We start from the raw sequence: 25226 nt of genomic DNA, 5'->3' as shown, positions 1-25226 counted from the left end.
TTCTCTGTTGTCGTTAGGTCATATGAAGCCGCAGAACCGCCAGCAGGAGTGGTCCAAGATGGCTCTGAGCCGGTGCCGGGCAGAACAGGTAGGTAGTTAACAATTACCTGCCTGTCAGTTCTTAGGTGTATTAGGAAAAACTAAAATAGTCCTGTATAGCCCCCTTAATAATTCCAAGCTATATGTAATAGAAGCTGTGTAGAAACACTGGTGACACTCTGCCCGATTGGAGTGCATGGTGGTAGGGCTTATGAATTCCTAATAATATGTTATACATTGTTATTTATCATTCATGAACACAGGGGAAACCAATGAAGAAAGGACATTCCGAAACTGGATGAATTCACTTGGTGTGAGCCCTTATGTAAACCATATGTACAGGTAATGAATGCTTTTCTTTTACCTGGGCGAGTATTATAGTGTCTTTGTTATTTCACGTCTTGACAGTGGAGTGGTTATAGGTCTATCCTTAATGTAAGTGAACTTGTCCAGACTTTCTTTTTCCTTTATTTTAGTGATTTCAGTGATGCTCTGGTGATCTTCCAGCTATATGAACGAATACGAGTCCCGGTCGAATGGCGTCTTGTAAATAAACGGCCATTTTCAGCTCTTGGTGGACATATGAAGAAGGTGTGTGGATGTCTCATTTTTTGTTATTGTGTAATAGTTTGGTGATCGCTGTCTGGCGTACATGGCCGGCCTTTAGAAGTGCAACTTATTTTCTTTTTAGATGTCGGGGTGGGAGGGAAGTGTTTGATATGTCTCATCTCTACTCTGGTGCGTTGCTACTAGAGTGCTATTGTGTCGGGGCGTATATGTAGCAAGCTATCTCTTAGGTAGATAATTGATTGCACCATTTAGACAACAAAATAGTTATGTGTTATTAGGACTCCTGTAACGTGGTTTAATATTATAATATTGCAGGAACTTCCTGTTACAAGTATATTATTGTCTACAGTAAATTTTTGGGAAAGATTGGTTGACACTTTTGTGCTCTGTGTAAGCAGAAAACATTTCTGTACTTTCAAGTACAGTGTAATACCAGGGGCATAGCTATAGGGGGGACAGAGGTCCTTGATGACTTAGGGCCTCTGCCACTTATGAAAACATATTATTATAAGTGGCACTTGAAAGGTAAAGAGGCCATGTTACAGATTTTTCATTGGGGTCCAGAAGTTCCAAGTTTTACTATTGTCTTGTTTATAAAATAGTAAGTTTACACCTCCCAAAATGTTTAGATTATTTTCGTTTCATTCCCAACTACTTATGTATGTATTCATTTTTCTAGATTGAGAATTGTAACTATGCCGTAGACTTGGGAAAGCACAAAGCAAAGTTCTCTTTAGTTGGTATATGTGGCAATGACCTACATGAAGGAAACCGCACACTCACACTGGCCCTAGTCTGGCAGCTAATGAGGAGGTAAGTATATACCCAAAATTTTTGAATGGAAGCTACATTCAGCACCAGCTTGAATTGAGCAAAAGGATTTGTAGGACCCTGGACCAGCATCCATGTTCTTAGTATGTTGGGCTCTACACACCTCCTCCTACCTGGCGGCATACCCAACACTTATTCTGATTAGCATGCAGAGGAGTGACGTCATGCATGCAAGAAACCACAATGACGATGTCACGCTGGAGCTAGTAGTCAAAAGAGGCATTGGTGATGCCATCAGATAGGTCACAGACTACATATGTACATACTTGCCTGATGGACCAGGGTCCTGTGAATCTTTTTGCTTGACTCTAACTTGAACCTTATCTTATAGGTCATGCAATTTTACTCACAACATACGTATAACATTGTTAAATTAACTATTAAAGGGAACCTGTCATGTACAAAAAACGCTATTAATCTGCAGATGTGAGGTTAATCTGCAGGTTAATAACATTCTACAGCTGTCCAGCCGTCACACTGAGAGCCCCGCTGTCGGGAGGAAATTAATTTTATTCCCACCGACAGCCTTGGGCTTTCAGTCATAGGGGTGCGGCTGGCAGTGCATGGTGAACGATTGCTGTAATCACGCCCTGACAGTAACTGACAGCTGGCACAATATTAAAGCCGGCTGTCAGTCATTTCTGGGATGTGGTTACAGCTGCCACTCACTATGCACTGAGTGGTGGCTGAGCCGCGCTACTGGCAGCTCTATGACTGAAAGCCTGAGGCTACCTGGAGGAATAAAGTTAAGGGCTCTCAGTGAGGGTGCCTGGCTGCTTCAGAACACTATTAATCTGCAGTTTAACCCAATATCTGCAGGTTAATAGTGTTTTTTTACATGACAAGTTTCCTTTAAGTAAAATGTATTAATATGTGTGGTATTTTCAATGAAAAGTAAATTGAGTAAGAAACATTTTATTCTTGACTTTTTGCCATTTGGACCAATTATGAATATATGTTGTCAAAAAGCAGCTGCTGTAGATATTAACAAAGGGTAAACTAGCCATTTAGGTGGATATTTTGTAGAAGAAAACAAGTACCGTACATATATTAACCAAAATATAGAATATGTTCCAACGCCACAGTTCCATGGTGTGTATCCTAAACAGAATAACCATCAGCATGTAACACACTGGGTGAGAAATGGAGAATATAGGGAAAATATGCAAATATGCAGCAAGAATAAATATACATTTGTAAAGAGATGTCATGGCTATGAACTCTCATTATACTACATATGTTTAGTTTCAGTCTGTAATGACGAAATTAGAATAAAAAAAGATGAATCAAACAGAACACACCACTAGGGGGCATAAGGGCATTGTAGCCTGAAAAATGTTGCATAAAGAGTATGCAGCATGGAACTGTAGAGTAAAAACGAAAAACTCTATCTATCTACAGTATCTCATATCTATCTATCTATCCAATTTCATCCCACATGTTGGGCATTCTTGTTAAGTTATAGGTTCTTTTGATTTCATAAGCAAACCTCTGAAGGTTATAAACCTAACCAAAATACAGCTGCACTCTGAAATGCCATAATATGCAAACATTGAATATATGAAATTGGAGCTGCATTACTGCTATAGAAAATATGTTTAAAATTAAGGTACTTAGTGCCCAAATTGGCCAATTCATGAGAGCCCCCAGCCCCAACAAAGCGTACCCCTCTGAAGGCTGGGAGAGGCTTTTTAGCTTAGGTTCCAATCAAAGGGGTACACCTTGTTGGGGCTGGTGGGATCTCATGAATTGGCCAATTTATGTTATAAGGAGAACTCCACTATAAGAAGCAGCACAGCATAGTGGTGTGAGTACCTCCTTGCTGATAAAGCCAACGCGAAACGTGCGTACAAGGGTGTCTTCTGGGTGGGATTGCCACAAGCAGAATGGGTAAGTCACATCAATACAATCCATAGCATGAAAAAAGTTGTATAACCACACAGTTACATAGCTCTTCACTTGTACCCTATGCTGATGGCAGGGACTGATTCTATGTGGGGTTATATCGATAACATGTTTGTATACATGAGAACATGAATTTAATTGGATGACTGCTACATTATGTGTGGTACTTTCCACCTTGCAGAGACTATATACTGAGTCTCTCCAATTACACCTCTATTTATTCTTTTAATCATCTTTGTGATAAATGTATTTATGTATATCTAATAAAGCTATTGTTATTTTATTAAGCGTACGACTCCGATTGGTGCTTGTAGGTTATATATTTACTATGGAGTGTGCTCTCCATAAAATATCATGTCCCGGCTGGGATAACAGGTGGGCGATGATCATGATTAATTAGTTAATCCTCACCAAACATGTGGTATTCTGTGAATTCAATAATAATGATATACAAAGGGGTACACCTTGTTGGGGCTGGTGGGATCTCATGAATTGGCCAATTTGTGTTATAAGTACCTTCAATTTTAAACATTTTTTTCATATAGAGCAATACAAAATCTAAGTAGATCATTACCTGGTATCCTGGTAGATGCATTTAGAAAAAGACTATAAGATATAAAGGAATCATCCAGCTAATGTGCCATAGGGAAATATTCCTTTCTTTCTACAAAATATTTCTCTAAATTATTCCAGAGCTGTCTCTACAGAAAAATGAAGAGTGTGTTCAGTTCATCTCTCAGTTGACTTCATAGGGATATTTGATGCCTCCATTTCTTTCATAATCTGCTAAACTATTCAACTAAGTAATAAAACACAGAAATCTAAAAAATCCAATGTAAAATTAAAGAAGTTCTCCACTACTTGGACAACTACTTGTCATCCCCCACGCTTGTACTCGATAAAATGAAAAAAGCTTATACTCTCCTCTGGTGTCATTCCCGCAGTGTCGGCGCTCACTCTCCCCAGGGCTCTCGTGCTGTTGTTGTGACATGTGAGCTCGGCACCCAATCAGAGGAGCCGTCACTGCCCCCGCCTCCTGTCGAATTGAATGAAGAGGAAGTCAGAGATCAGCCGGGACTTCCTCTTCCTGTTTCATTTGTCTGAAGGCAAGGACAGTGACTCCATAACTGATTGGGCGCCGGGGTCACGTGTCACAACAACAGCACAAGAGCCCTGGGGAGAGCGAGTGCCGACACTGCGGGAACGGCAACAGCACAGGAGGTGAGTATGAGTTTTTTTATTTAATTGGGGCCAAACATTTAGATTCACAGTGGGTTGTCCAATTGCTGGACAGCCCCTTTAAGCATCTGAAATGGAAACCTTGATGCAAATGTAAACGGTCTCATTGGAGAAACTGAACACATTGAGTTTTCTTTTGTATACTGTCACAATGAGAGAACTGAATGATGAGCCTGCCGTACTAATTTCTTTCACTAACCCTCTACTAGGTATACATTAAATGTGCTGTCCGATCTTGGAGAAGGTGAGAAGATTAATGACAGGACTATTATACAGTGGGTAAATGAAACACTGCAGGAAGCAGGCAAGACCACATTCATCAGCAGCTTCAAGGTAATGAATGTTTTTAATTTCAGTAAAGGAAACCCTTAGTTTCCCGGTGATGGGTAGTTCATGAAATGTAAAAGATTCCACCTGTGCAAACTTTCGATTAATCTCTTGTGCGGTACTTTAACCTTTGTGCCGTGTGAGCCATGTCCTAGGCATAGTATTCCAGATGATCTGAAAGGTGCAGAGATTGGACGTGCCCAGTATTGTACATATTGTAGCCATTAAAGAAGCAACTTTAGGAAAATGTTAACGGAAAACTGTAATTCCATTTTTCTCAATTAAAGTCACTGGGGAAAACTGTACTGAAACTGCTACAAAACCAAAACGCACATCCGTGGTGTAACTAATCCTCATCCATGATGGCCTGCCATATCCTGTATAGTGCAACAACTAGTGTAGATAAGAGTTGGCAGTGCTGATCACTGCAACCAGTCTACCCTGATCACTTTGGTATAGGGTGTCCCTACTCTCACCCAGTGGCAGATGCATGTTCCCCACGTGCCATTGTGAACACATACATGTTCAGCTTGACAGTGTATGGGGACATAAGAGGAATAGCTATTGGCTGAATGAGTGTTTAGATGATATTTATCTAGGTGTATGTCCACCATTTGATTGTTATCTTCAGATTAAATAAGTTTCAGGTATCAGGTAAATGTTTTCCAAGCCAGTTGATTTGAATCGGCCGACTATCTGGTGTGTACAGTGGTCACTGGACTCCATTTCTCTGACAAATGATGTCAAGGAGGAAAACCGGATATGGGCATGCTGGATTTCAGAGTATATATTTGCAGAACTCTACAAATTTTTCTGAATCTGCAAATGGTCTGCAGATAAATATCCTATGTTATATAGATAGCTTTAAAGGGACTCTGTCCGCACAGAATGACTGTTGAAACCAAATACTGGTGCTCAGTGCATCATGGCAGCGCCAATCATTTATATACATCTTCCCACTTGCTTGTTTTCCATCTATCTCCTCCCTCCTCTGACTCTATAAAGCCAGAGCTGTCAATCAAAGAAGAGGAGGGTGGAGATAGAGGGAAGACAAGCAGGTGGGAAGGAGCACTTAAATGTTTAGCCACACCATGATGCACTGAGCGCTTGTACTTGGTTTGAACAGTCATTATGTGCTTACAAAGTCCCTTTAAGGTGTCCATACATATTAGACTAACATCAGCCGAACCCCTTGGGCCAACATTCTATTGTATATGGGGTCTCATAACTCTCCCCCGTTTTTCATCAATTTCAGACTGCCGATCCCAGTGCTCTCGGTGAGATAAACCGCTGCTAGAGCATGGCAGAGACTCTCTAATAGAGAACACAGGAGCATTCAGGAGAGTGATCGTTCATGTGTATGGAGGAGTCAGGAGAGATAACTGACGACTGAACAATTGGTAGAACCACTTTTCGGCCTAAGGCTCTCAATTGTGTATGGGGCCCTTTAGGTGCTCCACATATCTTAGATAATTGTCTGGACGGCTATTCCATCCGACTCCACATGCCCATGTACACTAGTCTTCGCTGAGCTGTGTGGTTTTGGTGTCATTTTTTATTGTGTGTGGCCACCTTTAATTTTCTCTATACTTTCAACCACCAAACAGCTGTTGACAGAGATTTTTTATTATTATTATGTATTTATATAGCACCATTGATTCCATAGTGCTGTACATAAGAAGGGGTTACATACAAAATAGAGATATCACTTACAGTAAATGAGCTAACAATGATAGATTGGTACATAAGGAAGAGGACCCTGCCCTTGCAGGCTTTTCTTAGTGAAAATTTTCTTCAGCTCCTAGGATTTGAACCCAGAAGCTGCACTTTATGAGGCTGAAGCTTTACCATTAAGCCATTTGGTCAAGAGCTTAATATGGCTTTTCTTTTATCCTAATTATTTCTTGTGCACTTTTTACTAATTATTACTCATGTACATTAATATGTGACCATCTCATTTAGTATGATTAACAAAATCTTTGCATTGCATATTTAGGTATTATTTAGCATTCTGCAATAATTTTGTGAGTTAATCATTATTAATTTATAAGTATGAATCCATCACCAGCAGTTTTGTGACTTTTTCAGTTAGCGACACTTATTTTCACTGCACAGCAAAAATGAAATATTCTTAAAAATGTTGACTTCTTATCTATATTGTCTATGTTAAAGGAGCTTCAGAAGGGGGTAAAGAGGTTGCATTCACACCCAGGTCCTGATGCCTCAGGGCTTCCAATGCCCACTTTCCCCCTGCTGGTAGTTGTTATTTAGGGGGCATTAGTACAGATTTTTTTATTGGGGCTCAGGAGCTTCATTTTACTCCTTTGAGCTTCAGTTTATATGTTGGTCTATGGTCGCATTTGGTCCATATGTCCCTTCTGTGTTACTGTACCATATGACTCCTCTTTAGCTCTCACTGACTTGTCCTGCATTGCATCATGTATGGTTTCATGCTGTTACATAACAATGACGCATTTGATTGTTTGATTAATTGAAGAACTGAAATGGAAAATCCTGAGCAGTGATTTTGCAGAGTTAGGTAAATAACTGTAACGTAACACTTCCACAAATCCATTAAAGACACTTTCCGCCCTGACAAGACTATAAAACATGTTAATAGTTAATGCCATGTTAACTTTTCAGGATCGGTCCATTAGTACAAGCTTGCCTGTGCTCGACTTAATTGATGCCATCGCTCCTAAAGCTGTCAATCCAAATATGGTGAAAAGAGAAAATCTTTCAGATGCAGACAAAATGAGCAACGCAAAGTGAGTGGTTGTAATGTTTTATTTGCTGCTCCTTGGCTTGGTTGGGTAACACTCTGAAAAGAGATCACCAGGGAAGTGTAAAATGTAAGGACGTACACTGACTGCCATCTGAACATTCACTGCTGATCTGTGTCATTAAAAGACCGCCAATCGGCAACATGTTTGCTGGTCGGCAGTCATTTAATATCCTGTGTAAACAGAAAGACTGCGCTTCAGACACACAGTGAATGATCAATATTACATCTTCCAGTATACATAGGCTGCTTTCATAGGATGATGTGCTTGCGAGAACATTGATCTTTTGGACTTGTTCACCGGGTGATCGGCAGCTTACTTACACTGCCCAATAATCGTGCAATGTAAATGCACCTTTAGTTTAAACACAACTAAAACCTTAAAATAAACTGAAATGCTCCCATTGTGCTCCTCCTTCTGGTCCTCTCTGACCTCATAGGGTGCTGACTTTGCTTCATTCTTGGCAGCTAAGATTATGTGATCTGACGGCATACGTAGGGCAGGCTAACTAAAAAGACCATAACTAGCATGGGATTAGAAAAGTAAGTGTACAGTTAAAAATAATTTAAAGGCTTTGTGCCATCAGTGAAAACTCCTTTTAGAATGCAACCATTAAAGCGCCAGGACTGATCAGTCATTTTCAAAATCCTCAATTCCCGGGAAAAAACTGTTTTCAGAAGAGACAGATTTTTATATTATAGAAATAGGAGATGATAGTCCCTACTGATTCAATGGAGAGGAAAGGGGGGAAAAGGAGGAGGGGCTAAGGGCAGAGCTCCTCCCTCCTCCACATCCCTCCTACATGGAATCTTATCAGTAGCAACTGCCAGCACCTATTTTAATAATGTAATAATCTGTCTTCATTGAAAACAGATTTTTCCCTGGAATTGAGAATTTTGAAAATGAATGATCTGTCCTGCAGGAGAAAGAAGAACATTTATTTGATAAGATATATTACAAAGTTGCTTATTTTCATGTGTACTATTGATTTCTGAAATAAAAATTAAAACGACGGGTACTTTAAATTTCTTAAAATACTGTTAACTGATAAATTGTATCACACAAAACTATCAATGTCCTTACCCCAGATTTTCACTTAAAGGCGGTCTGTTACCCATGGATGTGATATGTAAATATCAAAGAGTGGCAGTCCTTGTGGCAATATGATGTAAGAGGGCAGTCTTTATATAATTTACCGATGCATGTGCAGATATAAAGGCAAATGAATCTCCCGTATCTGAGCATAAGTTGATGCAGCTCTGTTCACACTTAATTTGAAATTCAGTCTATTACTCTTTGGCAGCCAGAATAAAGTAGCATAATGCATTATTCCATCCAGAAGAAATATGAAATCTGATGGACCGCCTTAGTTTATGAAATTCACTAGTGTTCATAACAAACGGGACCATAATAGATGCGCATTTTCTAAATTATCGATAATGGTTCTTGTAAACCTAAAAGCCATGATAATGACACCAATTTGTACAGACCTTAAAGTGTACCTGTCGTTTCAGGAGAACTTGCAGCAGAATATCTGTGTCTGTCTAGAGCTCCCCCCCTACTCTCTCCATAGAGCTTTATGAGCACCAATTGTCATCCTCTATCTTAGTAAAGGGAAAGTCTGTATTCACTGAAGACCGATTTTACCAGTGAATTAATAATGAAAGATCAGATCAGGAGGAGAAAGCAGATTTATTTGATAAGATATATTATTAGATTATTTTCATGTGTACTATTGATTTATGAAAAAAACGATGGTTAGTCTTTAAGTTTGTCAAATAGATCCAGCGACACTAATGTGTATATAATGTAATATAAATGTAATTTATTTAAGCAGCTTTAGACCAATTTGGTCAATTCTTGAAAGGAGGCTGAATGTCAAGCTAAAAAAATCAAATACATAATACATTTTTTAATATTCCATGGAAGTTAACTTAAAATTGATTGTAAGGACACTGTAAAAATTAATATCAACATGTGACTGCAAACCATGGTCACGGGCTTTCTGTGTACACTGTACATGGGCGGCCCAGCGGTTTAGTGCTTAGCACTGTAGCCTTGCAGCGCTGAGGTCCCGGATTCAAATCCCACCAAGGACAACATCTGCAAGGAGTTTGTATGTTCTCCCCGTGTTTGCGTGGGTTTTCTCTGGGTTCTCCAAAGACATACTGATAGGGAATGTAGATTGTGAGCCCCAATAGGGACAGTGCCGATAATGTCTGTAAATTGTCTGAATTGTAAAGCGCTGCAGAATATGTTGGCGCTATATAAATAGAAAGATAATTATTATTATTATTATTATTATTATGGGCAGGAAGCTGCCAATCAGCGGTGTGGGTGGATTATAAAGAGCTCAGCATTCAATGCACTGCTAGATCTGCAGCAGATAAAACAGCGATTGTATGAAAATGACAGCAAACAGCCCAGTAAGTGTCAAATTCATAGAATCAAAGAATCATAGAATGGTAGAGTTGGAAGGGACCTCCTGGGTCATCTGGTCCAACCCCCTGCTCAAAGCAGGATTCACTAAATCATCTCAGACAGATGTCTGTCCAGCCTCTGTTTGAAGACGTCCATTGAAGGGGAACTCACCACCTCTCGTGGCAGCCTGTTCCACTCATTAATCACCCTAACTGTCAAAAAGTTTTTTCTAATATCTAATCTGTGTCTCCTCCCATTTAGTTTCATCCCATTGCTTCTAGTCTTTCCTTGTGCAAATGAGAATAAAGATGATCCTTCTACAATGTGACAGCCCTTGATATATTTGTAGACAGCTATTAAGTCTCCTCTCAGTCTTCTTTTTTGCAAGCTAAACATTCCCAAATCCTGCAACCGTTCCTCATAGGACATGGTTTGCAGACCAGTCACCATTCTGGTCGCTCTTCTCTGAACTTGCTCCAGTTTGTCTATGTCTTTTTTAAAATGTGGTGCCCAAAACTGTACACAGTATTCCAGATGAGGTCTGACCAAAGAGGAGTAAAGACCGATAATGACTTCACGTGATCTAGACTGTATGCTTCTGTTAATACATCCCAGAATTGTATTTGCCTTTTTTGCTGCTGCATCACACTGTTGACTCATGTTCAGTCTATGACTATTAGTATACCTAAGTCTTTTTCACATGTACTGTTGCTTAGCTCTATTCCTCCCATTCTGTATATGCTTTTTTCATTTTTATTTCCCAGATGTAGTACTTTGCATTTTTCCCTGTTAAAAACCATTCTGTTGGTTGCTGCCCACTGCTCCAGTTTATTTAGGTCTTTTTGAATCCTCTCTCTCTCTTCTCTAGTATTAGCTATCCCTCCTAGCTTTGTGTCATCAGCAAATTTAATCAGTTTACCCTCAATTCCTTCATCTAAATCATTGATAAAGATGTTGAACAATACAGGTCCCAGGACGGAGCCCTGTGGTACCCCACTTGAGACATTCATCCAGCTGGATGTGAAGCCATTTACAACCACCCTTTGAGTCCGATCACTAAGCCAGTTATTAATCCACCTAACAGTTGCCTGGTCCATTGCATACTTGGTAATTTTTTCAATAAGGATGGTGTGAGATACTTTGTCAAATGCTTTGCTGAAGTCAAGATATACTATATCTACAGCATTTCCCTGATCCACCCAGTCAGTGATTCTGTCATAGAAGGAAATTAAGTTAGTCTGACATGACTTGTTAGTTACAAACCCATGCTGACTCTGGTTAATCACTTCATTCTTATCCATGTACTTACATACATGTTGTTTAATAATTTGTTCAAAGATCTTTGCTGGACTCAGGGTCTCTGTCCCTACATTATGCTGCTCTCAGATGGGACAGGAAAACCTGGTGACCGATTCCCATTAACAGCAGTTTAACTATCAAAACCATACAGCCATTAATATTGACTGTTAATAGCTGTATGGTTTTCCAGTTAAAACTGCTTTTTACAGGTTACTATAAAATCATAGTTAGGCTAGGGTCACACCACCATATTTTCTCGCATCTGAGAGAATCGGTCCGATTATACTAATCACACTGTGATCATGAACCAATGTGCCTTAATAGAACAAATTATTCCCTCCTGATCCCGATTGACTGGATCCACATTCAGAACAAGAATGTTTTACCTGTACTTATGCATTCATTATTTTCTTCAGAATAGAAAGCATATAAGCCACTGACAGTTCCCGCTCTGACCAGTTCCTAAGGTTGATTGTAACACACAGATTAACGCCACGTTCACGCATTCAGTATTCAGTCAGTATTACATCAGTATTTGTAAACCAAAACCAGGAGTGGAACAATCACAGGAAAAGTACAATAGAAACACGTCACCACTTCTGTATTTATCACCCACTCCTGGTTTTGGCTTACAAATACTGATGTAATACTGACCAAATACTGAATGTGTGAACGGGGCCTAATAGTGTCTATGGTAAAGATGTCTTGTCTCCTCTGGAGATTGAAGCCTTCTTCCTCCATGCAGAAGCAGTGCCTTATTGTATTTTGCAGGGATTTTACATGAAATAGGTCTTGACTAGTGATGAGCGAGCATGCTCGCCACTGCTCAGTACTCGCCTGAGCATCTCAGTACTCGAGATGCTCGGAGCTCGCCGAGTACTTGTGCGATGCTCAGGCGGGAGCTCGGGTCCCCGTCCTGCATGTTTGGTGCGATTTAGAGCACCAATCATGCAGGGATTGTCTGCCACTCACTGTAATGCCACAGCCATGGTGGTTGTGGCATTACAGTGATTGCCCAAATCGATGGGAACAGTGCTCACAGGGAAACATGAAACATGAAAAGCCTGCAATTCATCAGCGGCATACATCGGTACCCGACAATTTAGAACAGAAAGAATAGAGCATCACACATAGATTAGATAGATAGAAACATGTCAGTCACATATATAATAAGTACAGTGACAGTGTTGGTTACTGTACTTGTCATTTAGTGTTAAAATAAAGGATTTATTAAAAAAAAAATTGGCGATGGGTTCCCCGTAATTTTAGTCTCTAGCGGAGGTTAAGCAGACGGCTGAGGCAGATGTTTGAAGCCTGGGAAGGGGGTAATACCCACGGAGCTTCCCAGGCTACTAATATCAGCCCCCAGCTGAATACCTAGCCTTTACTAGCTATTAAAATGGGGGACCCAAAAAAAAAAAATGATGTGGGGTCCCCCCTATTTTAATAGCTAGCAAAGGCTAGGCAGAAAGCTGGGGGCTGATATTAATAGCCCAGGAAGGGTGCCATGAATATTGGCCCCCTCCCAGGCTAGAAACACCAGCCGTCAGCCACCCCAGAAATGGCGCATCCATAGGATGTGCCAATTCTGGCACTTAGCCTCGCTCTTCCCACTGCCCTGTAGCGGTGGCAGTGGGGTAATAGGGCTGGGGTTGATGTCAGCTTATAATGCCAGCTGACATCAAGCCCAGATTAGTAGTGGAGAGGCGTCTATAAGACACCCCCATTACTAACCCCATAGTGAAAGATAAAAAAAACACTAACACTCAGAATAAAATCCTTTAATTGAAATAAAGACTCAATTCTTTAATGTTCTAAATTAATCTCTACTTACCGTATCGCCCATCCAGCTGAAGCCAACGATCTCCTGCAATAAAAGTAAAATAATTAACCAACCTCATCCTTACCTTTCCATGGTTCCCAGGACGGCTCCAGCACTGCTACATTGACATGACATGCTGGATCGCAGCAGAACGCTGCCATCCAGCTTGCCATGCCGCAGACACTGAGAAGCTCCTCGGTGAAGCTTCTCAGTGTCTGGCTGTGACGGCATCCAGATGAGCCGAGTTCATGTCCAATGAACTCAGCTCACCTCATGCACGTCACTGACAGCGTGGGAGAATTCTTCTGCGCATGCGGTGCCGGCAAATGATGTCACCGCTTGAGCAGGAGAATTCTCCCACGCTGGGATGGCATTGAGATGGCAGGCTGGATGGTAGCAGAATGCTGCCATCCAGCATGCCATCCTTCAGAGACACTGCGGAGCGCTGACAATGTCTCTGAAGGATGACAAGCTGGATGGCAGCGTTCTGCTACCATCCAGCCTGCCATCTCAATGCCATCCCAGCGTGGGAGAATTCTCCTGCTCAAGCGGTGACATCATTTGCCGGCATTGCTTGAGCAGGAGAATTCTCCCACTCTGTCAGTAACGTGCATGAGATGAGCTGAGTTCATTGGACATGAACTCGGCTCATCTGGATGCCGTCACAGCCAGACACTGAGGAGCTTCACTGAGGACCTTCTCAGTGTCTGCGGCATGGCAAGCTGGATGGCAGCGTTCTGCTGCGATCCAGCCTGTCATGTCAATGTAGCAGAGCTGAAGCTGTCCTGGGAACCATGGAAAGGTAAGGATGAGGTTGGTTAATTATTTTACTTTTATTGCAGGAGATCGTTGGCTTCAGCTGGAATGGGCGATACGGTAAGTAGAGTTTAATTTAGAACATTAAAGTATTGTGTCTTTATTTCAATTAAAGGATTTTATTCTGGGTGTTGGTGTTTTTTTTAACTTTCACTATGGGGTTAGTAATGGGGGTGTCTTATAGACGCCTCTCCATTACTAACCTGGGCTTGACGTCAGCTGGCATTATAAGCTGACAAACCCCAGCCCTATTACCCCACTGCCACCGCTACAGGGCAGTGGGAAGAGCGAGGCTAAGTGCCAGAATTGGCACATCCTATGGATGCGCCATTTCTGGGGTGGCTGACGGCTGGTGTTTCTAGCCTGGGAGGGGGCCAATATTCATGGCACCCTTCCTGGGCTATTAATATCAGCCCCCAGCTGTCTGCCTAGCCTTTGCTAGCTATTAAAATAGGGGGGACCCCACGTCATTTTTTTTTTGGGTCATCCATTTTAATAGCTAGTAAAGGCTAGGTATTCAGCTGGGGGCTGATATTAGTAGCCTGGGAAGCTCCGTGGGTATTACCCCCTTCCCAGTCTTCAAACATCTGCCCCAGCCATCTGCTTAACGTCCGCTAGAGACTAAAATTACGGGGAACCCCACGCCAATTTTTTTTAAATAAATCCTTTATTTTAGCACTGAATGACAAGTACAGTAACCAACACTGTCACTGTACTTATTATATATGTGACTGACATGTTTCTATCTATCTAATCTATGTGTGATGCTCTATTCTTTCTGTTCTAAATTGTCCGGTACCGGTGTATGCCGCTGATGAATTGCCGGCCGGCTTTTTTAAAGAGACGGGTGCATGAAAATCGGAGGGCACTAGTGTGTTCTGAGTGCCCTGCTATGTTTTTCATGTGTGGCGCCCCTGAGGGTTCGACCGCCACAGGGATGCTGCACCTCTTCAATGGGGTGTGGTATCCCTCCTTCGAGGTAAGAACGGTGCAATGTTCAGGACCCCACCTCCACATCCAACACCACACTTCTCCCACCAGAGGGGGGCTAATAGGCACTAGCGTGCTGCCCCTCCCGGGAAAATGGGAGACTGGGGAACCAAAAGATAGGGGGAACCATGTAGAGGGTGAGGGTGGAGGACGCACATTTAGTTTGCACTTAATATTTTATATTTAATACACAGCCATCTTGGGCACTGGGTCCTTTGATTGTGATCTCCATCCCTGAACGTGGCTTCTGGGTGAACCTGGATGGAGACACGGCCCTCGTACTCTGGCCTTGAGTCGAGGGGCAGGTTGGAGTTAACGTATGTCTCAACCCGGTCAAGGTCCATACCCAAGAAGGCCTGAAGCTGAGGAGTGTAGCTCCATCACAAAAGGATCCCAGGGGGATGCAGACGGAGCGGTATACGCCACCTGTCCTCTCTATTTTGGCCTAGTCAGAGGGATTCCGGCTGCAAGAGGGGTACCGGCACCCGACACCTGACTTTGCTACTGTACGTCCTAGTCAGGGAAGCCCGGCAGGCCCAGAGGATCCCACCGGGTAACCGAAGGAGCGGAGTCGCCACCCGTACCCTTTTTCTGATTGTAGTCCAGACGGAGACCCGGCCTATCTGCACACACAGACAGGAGAGGACTCGGTCTGAAGTTTAGGAACACTCTGGTGCGGGGTCCTGATTAAGCACTTGAATTACTCGGAGGTTGTCGGACCCCCGTTACTGGTGACCGCAGAACTCCGTGAGGAGAAGGGAGAAGCCTTGCAGCTGCATGCTACACCGTGAGTAAAAACTCTGGAAGTCGACCCCTATGGCCTCTGGACTCTTTATTTCGGCACCGCACCGCGCAGCACCAGACCTCCTACACTACAACCCCCTTCATCCTCTTCTCTGCCCTGAGGCCCTGCTCCGCCTGTGGGGAGTAGTATCAACGTCGGCTGCCACAACATCCCGCCTCAGAGGACTGCAGCAGCGCTGGTGGCCTTCACAAGGTACCACAGGTGGCGTAGTTGATAAGAACCACTCAACCCTGTAAGCCCATTACTTTTATGTGACGGCCCTGGGCACGGAGCGGGTCCAGGCCACGACTGCCCCCCCAACATCTGACCCGGCTCCGAGTTCCCCATCTCCCAGGGAGGGCTGTGAGTGTCACACATGCACCCTCCTATATACCCTGCCTGCCTGTCTGCCTATATATTCTGCCTGCCTGATGTTTAATTGAGCACTGTTCCCATCGATTTGGGCAATTTTTGACCTTCTGCAGACCGCCGGGGGGGACCGCCAGAAAAATGCTCGCGTTTCCCATAGACTTACATTGGGCTCGTTGCTCGGATCGAGCACCCGAGTATTCCAATGTGCTCGACCCGAGCTTCAAGCACCCGAGCATTTTAGTGCTCGCTCATCACTAGTCTTGACCATGTTTTCTATATGGACCAATTATCTACAAGTTAGTCATGTCACAACTAGTGTTGAGCGATACCTTCCGATATCGGGAAATATCGGATCGGATTGGATTGGACCGATACCGAAAAAGTATCGGATATCGCCGATTCCGATACCGGAAACCAATGCTAGTCAATGGGACAGAAATATCGGAATGAAAATAAACCCTTTCTTTCCTTGTAGGTTAATTCTACATGAAGGAAAACAATTAAGAATAATGTAGAATGTATTGGGGGAGGTGGGGGAGACAATAAAGGCATAGAGGTTTAGCCCAATCAAATGGAATAGCAGGAATTAATATTTTTTTTAAGACGTTCTGAGTTACGGAAATATTGACTATGTTAAGTATTTTTATATTTTGTCAGATATTTATGTTTCACTACTTCCATGCTCTTCACCTTCTTTTTTACTTCTCCCACACTTTCTCCTTCATCATCCTCAGCATCTTTTTCATCCACTTCTTCTTCACCTTCTTCATCTTCTTCTTCTTCACCTTCTTCGTATTATTCTTTTTTTTTTACATTCTTCATATTCTACTTCTTCATCTTCTTCATATTCTTCTTCGTGACAGGCATTCCTGTAGTTGTTATCTATAAAAGGTTGGACATTACACCTTTCTTTCTGCCCGTCACAAAAGATTTACAACAGGATTTGTCCGCTTTCAGTTTGGCCTGCAGCAGCAGGTCTTTTCCAGGGGCACCACGAGGAGGAACGGACTCACCCCCATACACTGCTTAGTCATCTTCTGCTTATAATTTAGATATTATCTTTTGCTCTGATTTTTAGTCTTATGCTTAATGTTCTTCTGCTTTTTGTTCTGCAGCTTCTTGTATTTCTGCTTCTTGGTTTTCTGTCTCTTGTTCTTCTGTATCTTGGTGCTTGTCTTCTCTTCTTTGTCCTCTTGGTCAACTTCTTCAGTGTCATCTTCTTGGTCTTCTTCGGGGTGGTCTTCAGGGTCGTCATCTTCGGGGGTCCTCGTCTTCGGGGTCCTCGTCTTCTTCGGGTTGGTCTTCTGGGTCCTCGTCTTCGGGGTCCTCGTCTTCTTCGGGGTGGTCTTCAGGGTCCTCGTCTTCTTCGGGGTGGTCTTCAGGGTCCTCGTCTTCTTCGGGGTGGTCTTCAGGGTCCTCGTCTTCAGGGTCGTCGTCTTCGGGGTCCTCGTCTTCTTCGGGTTGGTCTTCAGGGTCCTCATCAGGGAGATCCAGAGTGATTACCAAGAACCATTTCAAAAAGCTTGAACTTGGAAATGTAGCAGAAGGTACAAGAAGGCTGAGGAACTACCGAGGACCAGCTGACGGTACTGGAACCCGGATGGGTAGCAGAAGGTATAGGAGACAATGGAACTGCCGAGGACCAGCTGACGGTACTGGAAGTCGGTTACTAAGCAGGAGGTACCTGTGCCAGAAAGCACTACCAAGGACCAGCAGACGTTGGTGGAACTTGGATACCGAGAAGGAGGCACCTAATCCAAAGGCACTGCTGAGAACCAGCTGACGGTACTGGAACCCGGATGGGTAGTAAAAGGTACCCATGTAAAAAAAAGTTTCAAGGCCGCGAGCCGGCCGCAGTTACCAAAACCCACAGTCCTACAGGGGGTGCTTGTCCTATTGGCACTATGGAACCAGCCTTCATTGCCAGATCCCACAGCCCACATAGGAGTCACCTAAACTGCAGGCACCATAGAGTCGGCTAACCCGACCGCAACACGACAGGACAACGCATTGGAGGCAAAGTGACGTTGACACTACCCGGAAACAGCTGGCGTGCTGGAACCAGGCTGGGCAGGAGGGAGTACCCGTGCCAAAGACACTGCCGAGAACCAGCTGACGGTACTGGAACCCGGATGGGTAGTAGAAGGTACAAGAGCAAATGGAAATACCGAGGACCAGCTGACGGTACTGGAACCCGGATGGGTAGCAGAAGGTACAAGAGCCAATGGAACTGCCGAGGACCAGCTGACGGTACTGGAACTCGGTTACTAAGCAGGAGGTACCTGTGCCAGAAAGCACTACCAAGGACCAGCAGACGTTGGTGGAACTTGGATACCGAGAAGGAGGCACCTAATCCAAAGGCACTGCCGAGAACCAGCTGACGGTACTGGAACCCGGATGGGTAGTAGAAGGTACCCATGTAAAAAAAAGTTTCAAGGCCGCGAGCCGGCCGCAGTTACCAAAACCCACAGTCCTAATGGGGGTGCTTGTCCTATTGGCGCTATGGAACCAGCCTTCATTGCCAGATCCCGCAGCCCACATAGGAGTCACCTAAACTGCAGGCACCATAGAGTCGGCTAACCCGACCGCAACACGACAGGACAACGCATTGGAGGCAAAGTGACGTTGACACTACCCGGAAACAGCTGGCGTGCTGGAACCAGGCTGGGCAGGAGGGAGTACCCGTGCCAAAGACACTGCCGAGAACCAGCTGACGGTACTGGAACCCGGATGGGTAGTAGAAGGTACAAGAGCAAATGGAACTACCGAGGACCAGCTGACGGTACTGGAACCCGGATGGGTAGCAGAAGGTACAAGAGCCAATGGAACTGCCGAGGACCAGCTGACGGTACTGGAACTCGGTTACTAAGCAGGAGGTACCTGTGCCAGAAAGCACTACCAAGGACCAGCAGACGTTGGTGGAACTTGGATACCGAGAAGGAGGCACCTAATCCAAAGGCACTGCTGAGAACCAGCTGACGGTACTGGAACCCGGATGGGTAGTAGAAGGTACCCATGTAAAAAAAAGTTTCAAGGCCGCGAGCCGGCCACAGTTACCAAAACCCACAGTCCTACAGGGGGTGCTTGTCCTATTGGCACTATGGAACCAGCCTTCATTGCCAGATCCCGCAGCCCACATAGGAGTCACCTAAACTGCAGGCACCATAGAGTCGGCTAACCCGAACGCAACACGACAGGACAACGCATTGGAGGCAAAGTGACGTTGACACTACCCGGAAACAGCTGGCGTTCTGGAACCAGGCTGGGCAGGAGGGAGTACCCGTGCCAAAGACACTGCCGAGAACCAGCTGACGGTACTGGAACCCAGGGTACATACTAAAAACAAAGTGGAGCCAGAGGTGTATTTGGAGGAGGTTTTAAATCAGTAGTACAGTGGATGTGGACAAAGCAGGAGAATTTGCCGGACACACAGCTGGGGATCAGCTGACGTTACTGAACCCCAATAACACTGGAGCAAGCGTTGACTGTTCAGATGGCACTTCTGAGCAGCAACAAGCGGTATTGGAGCCCAGGGTAAATACTAAAAACAGAGGAGCCAGAGGTGTATTTGGAGGAGGTTTTAAATCGGTAGTACAGTGGATGTGGACAAAGCAGGAGAATTTGCCGGACACACAGCTGGGGATCAGCTGACGTTACTGAACCCCAATAACACTGGAGCAAGCGTTGACTGTGCAGACGGCACTTCTGAGCAGCAACTAGCGGTATTGGAGCCCAGGGTAAATACTAAAAACAGAGGAGCCAGAGGTGTATTTGGAGGAGGTTTTAAATCAGTAGTACAGTGGATGTGGACAAAGCAGGAGAATTTGCCGGACACACAGCTGGGGATCAGCTGACGTTACTGAACCCCAATAACACGGCAGCAAGTGTTGACTGTGCAGATGGCACTTCCGAGCGCCAACTGGCGGTGTTGGAGCTCAGGGATAATACTGAAAACAGAGGAGCCAGAGGTGTAATTGGAGCAACTTTAAAATCTGTAGTAGTGAGAATGTGGACAGAGCAGGAGAAATTGCCGTCCGCACAGCAGGGGAACAGCTGACGTTACTGAGCCCCAATAACACGGCAGCAAGTGTTGACTGTGCAGACGGCACTTCCGAGCGCCAACTGACGGTGTTGGAGCTCAGGGATAATATTGAAAACAGAGGAGCCAGAGGTGTAATTGGAGCAACTTTAAAATCTGTAGTAGTGAGAATGTGGACAGAGCAGGAGAAATTGCCGTCCGCACAGCAGGGGAACAGCTGACGTTACTGAACCCCAATAACACGGCAGCAAGTGTTGACTGTGCAGATGGCACTTCCGAGCGCCAACTGGCGATGTTGGAGCTCAGGGATAATACTGAAAACAGAGGAGCCAGAGGTGTAATTGGAGCAACTTTAAAATCTGTAGTAGTGAGAATGTGGACAGAGCAGGAGAAATTGCCGTCCGCACAGCAGGGGAACAGCTGACGTTACTGAACCCCAATAACACGGCAGCAAGTGTTGACTGTGCAGACGGCACTTCCAAGCGCCAACTGGCGGTGTTGGAGCTCAGGGATAATACTGAAAACAGAGGAGCCAGAGGTGTAATTGGAGCAACTTTAAAATCTGTAGTAGTGAGAATGTGGACAGAGCAGGAGAAATTGCCGTCCGCAGAGCAGGGGAACAGCTGACGTTACTGAACCCCAATAACACGGCAGCAAGTGTTGACTGTGCAGACGGCACTTCCGAGCGCCAACTGGCGGTGTTGGAGCTCAGGGATAATACTGAAAACAGAGGAGCCAGAGGTGTAATTGGAGCAACTTTAAAATCTGTAGTAGTGAGAATGTGGACAGAGCAGGAGAAATTGCCGTCCGCACAGCAGGGGAACAGCTGACGTTACTGAACCCCAATAACACGGCAGCAAGTGTTGACTGTGCAGACGGCACTTCCGAGCGCCAACTGGCGGTGTTGGAGCTCAGGGATAATACTGAAAACAGAGGAGCCAGAGGTGTAATTGGAGCAACTTTAAAATCTGTAGTAGTGAGAATGTGGACAGAGCAGGAGAAATTGCCGTCCGCACAGCAGGGGAACAGCTGACGTTACTGAACCCCAATAACACAGCAGCAAGTGTTGACTGTGCAGACGGCACTTCCGAGCGCCAACTGGCGGTGTTGGAGCTCAGGGATTACAGTTCAGGTGGTAGAAACATGAACACAACAGGAGACCTGGATACTGTTGCCAACCAATTATTTATTCTGGAAGAGGACTGGCAAATTCATGAGAGATCCAGGCCTTGTTCATTTTGAGAAAAGTAAGCCGGTCAACGTTATCGGAGGATAGTCGCATGCGACGGTCTGTTAGTACACCACCTGCGGCACTAAAGACGCGTTCCGATAATACACTAGCAGCAGGGCAAGCTAGCACCTCCAATGCATACTGACTTAGCTCTGGCCATGTATCTAGCTTACAGACCCAAAACTTGAAGGGAGAAGAGCTGTCTGGGAGTACACTAAGAGGGCAAGACATGTAGTCTGTCACCATCTGACGGAAACGTTGCATCCTGCTAACTGGAGCCGTCTGTGATGGTGTAGACATTTGTGGCGGCGGGGACACAAAACTTTGCCACATTTCGGCCATACTGGTCTTGCCTTGTGCTGAGGCGCTGCTTCTGCTCCCTCTTTGTGCAGAGCTTCCTCCACTGCCTCGACGCACTGAGCTGCTTTGTAAAGCACTAGCAGCACTGCTCTCGGTTGGAATGGAGAACATGATGGAATGCACCAGTGCGTCTTGGTACTCCCGCATTTTACGCTCCCGGTTCAACGGTGTTATGAGGCTTTGTAAGTTGTCCCGGTAGCGAGGATCTAGGAGGGTTGACACCCAATAATCAGCCGTGTTGAGAATGTGGGCGATGCGGCGGTCGTTTCTCAGGCACTGCAGCATGAAATCAACCATGTTCTGCAGACTACCAACTGGCCAAGAAACGCTGTCCCCTGCTTGAGGCGTGATTTCTGCCTGCTCTGCATCACCCCACCCTCGCTCTAGATACTGACTACTAGAGCATTGTGTACCTCCCTCCTCTGGACAGATGTCTTCCTCATCCATTGACTCCTCCTCATCCTCCTCACAAAGTGTCCCCTGCCTAGGCCTTTGTGAGGAACCACGTTGCGCAGACTGTAGAGAAGCAGATGGCATTTGTGACTCCTCATCCTCCACCTCTTCCAAAACCTCGTCCCTTAGTGCTTGCAGTGTTTTTTCAAGCAGGCAGATAAGGGGGATAGTCATGCTGACTAGTGCATCATCTGCACTCGCCATCTGCATGGAATAATCGAAGTCACGCAAAACGTGGCAAATGTCCTTCATAGAGGCCCACTCAGTGGTGGTGAAGTGTGAACGGCGCGCACTGCGACTTGTTTGCACCTGCTGCAGCTGGTACTCCATTACTGCTGCCTGCTGCTCACACAACCTCTCCAACATATGAATTCCACCTGGTGGGTAGGTCACATATGATGCGATGTTCCGGAAGACGTAATCGGCGCTGCAGAGCTGCAATGCGTGATCTTGCATTGCTGGAACGCCGCAAGTGAGCGCACTCTATGCGGACCTTGTGAAGCAGTGCATCAAGATCCGGATAGTCCCTCAAAAAACTCTGCACGACCAAGTTGAGCACATGTGCCAGACATGGGATGTGAGTGAGGTTGCCTAGGCCCAGAGCTGCCACCAGATTTCGGCCATTGTCACACACTACCATGCCTGGCTGGAGATTTGCTGGCACAAACCACACGTCGCTCTGCTGCTTGATGGCATTCCAGAGCTCCTGCGCTGTGTGGCTTCGATTCCCCAAAGAAATTAATTTTAATACGGCCTGTTGACGTTTGGCCACGGCTGTGCTCATATCAGTCATCATAACAGGTAACCGTTCACGGGTCGATGTGGAGGTAGACCGTGACGGCTCCTGCAGCGCTGATTCAGAGGAACTGGAGTATGAGGAGGAGTCAATGTGTACAGACTGGATTCCTGCAATCCTTGGAGTTGGCAGAACACGTACAGCGCCACTCTCAAGATCTGTACCCGGCTCCACAACATTTACCCAATGGGCAGTGAGGGAAAGGTATCGTCCCTGTCCATGCTTACTGGTCCACGCATCGGTGGTCAGGTGGACCTTGCTACTGACGGCGTTTTGTAGCGCATGTTTAATTTTTCCCTCCACATGATGTTGCAGGACAGGGACAGCTTGCCTGCTGAAATAAAAGCAGCTGGGCACGTTGTATTGTGGGACTGCCAATGCCATAAAGTTACGGAATGTGTCAGTCTCCACCAGCCTGAATGATAGCATTTCAAGGGCCAGTAGTTTAGCAATGCCAGCATTCAGAGCCTGTGCTCGGGGGTGGTTTGCCGAGTATGGGCGCCTTTTCTCCCATGCCTGTGCTAACGATGGCTGTAGACTGGCCTGGGAGTGTGAGGATGACTGGGAAAGTGGTGCTGTGGGTGGAATTACACTGTGTCTCTGTACAACAGTGCCAGAGGTTCTTCCATGGCGATCCTGTGAGGAAGCCGAACCAGCTGTGTGTGAGCTGGAGGAAGAGGCTACAACACGAGCTGAAGAGGTGGTAGGCGGCGTTGTAGGTTGGCCTAGGTCTTCAGTGTGTTTTTGTAACTCCACCACGTGCTTGGTCCGCACATGTTTCCACATATTTGTGGTATTGAGGTTGCTGACACTTTTCCCTCTTTTCACCTTCTGATTACACAGCTTGCATTTGACAAAGCAAATGTCATCTGCAACTGTGTCAAAAAAGGACCAGGCACTGCAAGTCTTGGGAGCGCCCGCTTTGGATTTTGGAAGAGCCATGGTCCTAATGGGTGCCGAAGTGGAGGCTACAGGCAATCAAGTCTGCTCCCTCCCTCTCCCTCCTTTTTGGGCTGTTCGGGGAATCTCTTCCTCAGAGCTGCTCCCACCACCTTCTTGTCCCTCACGCCATGATGGGTCAAGGACCTCATCATCTACACCACCCTCTTCAAACAACTGCTTCTCCTGGGTAGTCTCGACAGCACAGTACGCACCAGAAAGTGGCACCTGAGTCTCATCATCAGATGCGTACTGAGGTGTGCTGCTGACCATAGGCACTGGCCCACCCGCCTCTTCAGATTCAGAGAGACAAAATGGTTGCGCATCAATGCATACTACCTCTTCTTCAAATTCTCGAATTCTGCTTGGCTGGCCCCCTCTTTCCAAGCCAAGAGATTCAGAGAACAGAAGTAGAGATGGCTCCTGTCCAGGGCTCTCTGACTGCCTGGGCAATTTGGCAGGTGGTGAAGAGACAGATGGGTGCTCTTCAGTGCTCAGGACCTGAGAGGATCTGGAACTAATTGAAGTCGATGCGTTAGCTGCCATCCATCCGACAACGGCTTCAATTTGGTCCTCCCGCAGCAGTGGGGTACGGCTAGCTCCTACAAAGCTGCGCATAAAGGACTGTTCCCTGGTAAAACTGGGGGATGCTGAGTCACTGGTGCCCGCAGCAGGCACAGAATCCCCACGTCCCCTCCCTGCAGGCACAGAATCCTCACGTCCTCTCCCTGCAGAAACTCCACGCCCACGCCCACGCCCACGACCACATGCCTTACTCCCTGCCTTCTTCATCTTGGTAGACTGATAAAGATAGGCAGAAAAGTACTAAGGGCTTAGTGTGCTTATTCCTGAACAGCTGCTAACAGGTATAAGAAACACTAATTTTATAAAGTGTGGACTAGACTTTAATATGAGCTAATGTGGCCTACACAACTGTAAAGTGGAGTGTTTGGTGAACTTTATTTAGGTTTTTTTGTCACAAAAAGACACTGGATGTGCCTAAAGATGTAATAACGATAGTATCACAAACTTTTTGTAGCTATTACAATGTAGGAAGGTAACCTACAATGCAATAGATGAGGCTACAAAAAATAGGCTAATACTAATCTGGCTGGGGCTGCAGGGCCCAATGCTGCAGAAAGGCTCCTCTAACTACTCCTATATAGTGTGTTTGGAACCAATTTAGCTGAATGCGGATGGAACCACCACA

The 25226-nt window shown here is 45.3% G+C and overlaps 1 protein-coding gene across 3 annotated transcripts in view; it reads left to right on the top strand.

Moving 5' to 3' along the window:
* PLS1 (plastin 1) overlaps positions 1-25226 on the top strand; it is a 202112-nt gene that overhangs the window by 174501 nt on the left and 2385 nt on the right. For all 3 annotated transcript variants that reach the window (XM_073674681.1, XM_073674680.1, XM_073674682.1), the window contains 5 exons: positions 303-381; positions 516-630; positions 1289-1422; positions 4794-4917; positions 7555-7679. In XM_073674681.1, coding sequence (XP_073530782.1) covers positions 303-381; positions 516-630; positions 1289-1422; positions 4794-4917; positions 7555-7679 — 577 coding nt within the window. The remainder of the gene's footprint in view (positions 1-302; positions 382-515; positions 631-1288; positions 1423-4793; positions 4918-7554; positions 7680-25226) is intronic.

The sequence above is a fragment of the Phyllobates terribilis genome, unplaced genomic scaffold, assembly GCF_046119375.1.
Source record: "Phyllobates terribilis strain yellow unplaced genomic scaffold, ASM4611937v1 Scaffold_3__8_contigs__length_932513732, whole genome shotgun sequence".
Taxonomy (NCBI): domain Eukaryota; kingdom Metazoa; phylum Chordata; class Amphibia; order Anura; family Dendrobatidae; genus Phyllobates; species Phyllobates terribilis.
Note: the sequence above shows the minus strand (reverse complement) of the source record. Positions and strands in the feature narration are given on the sequence as shown.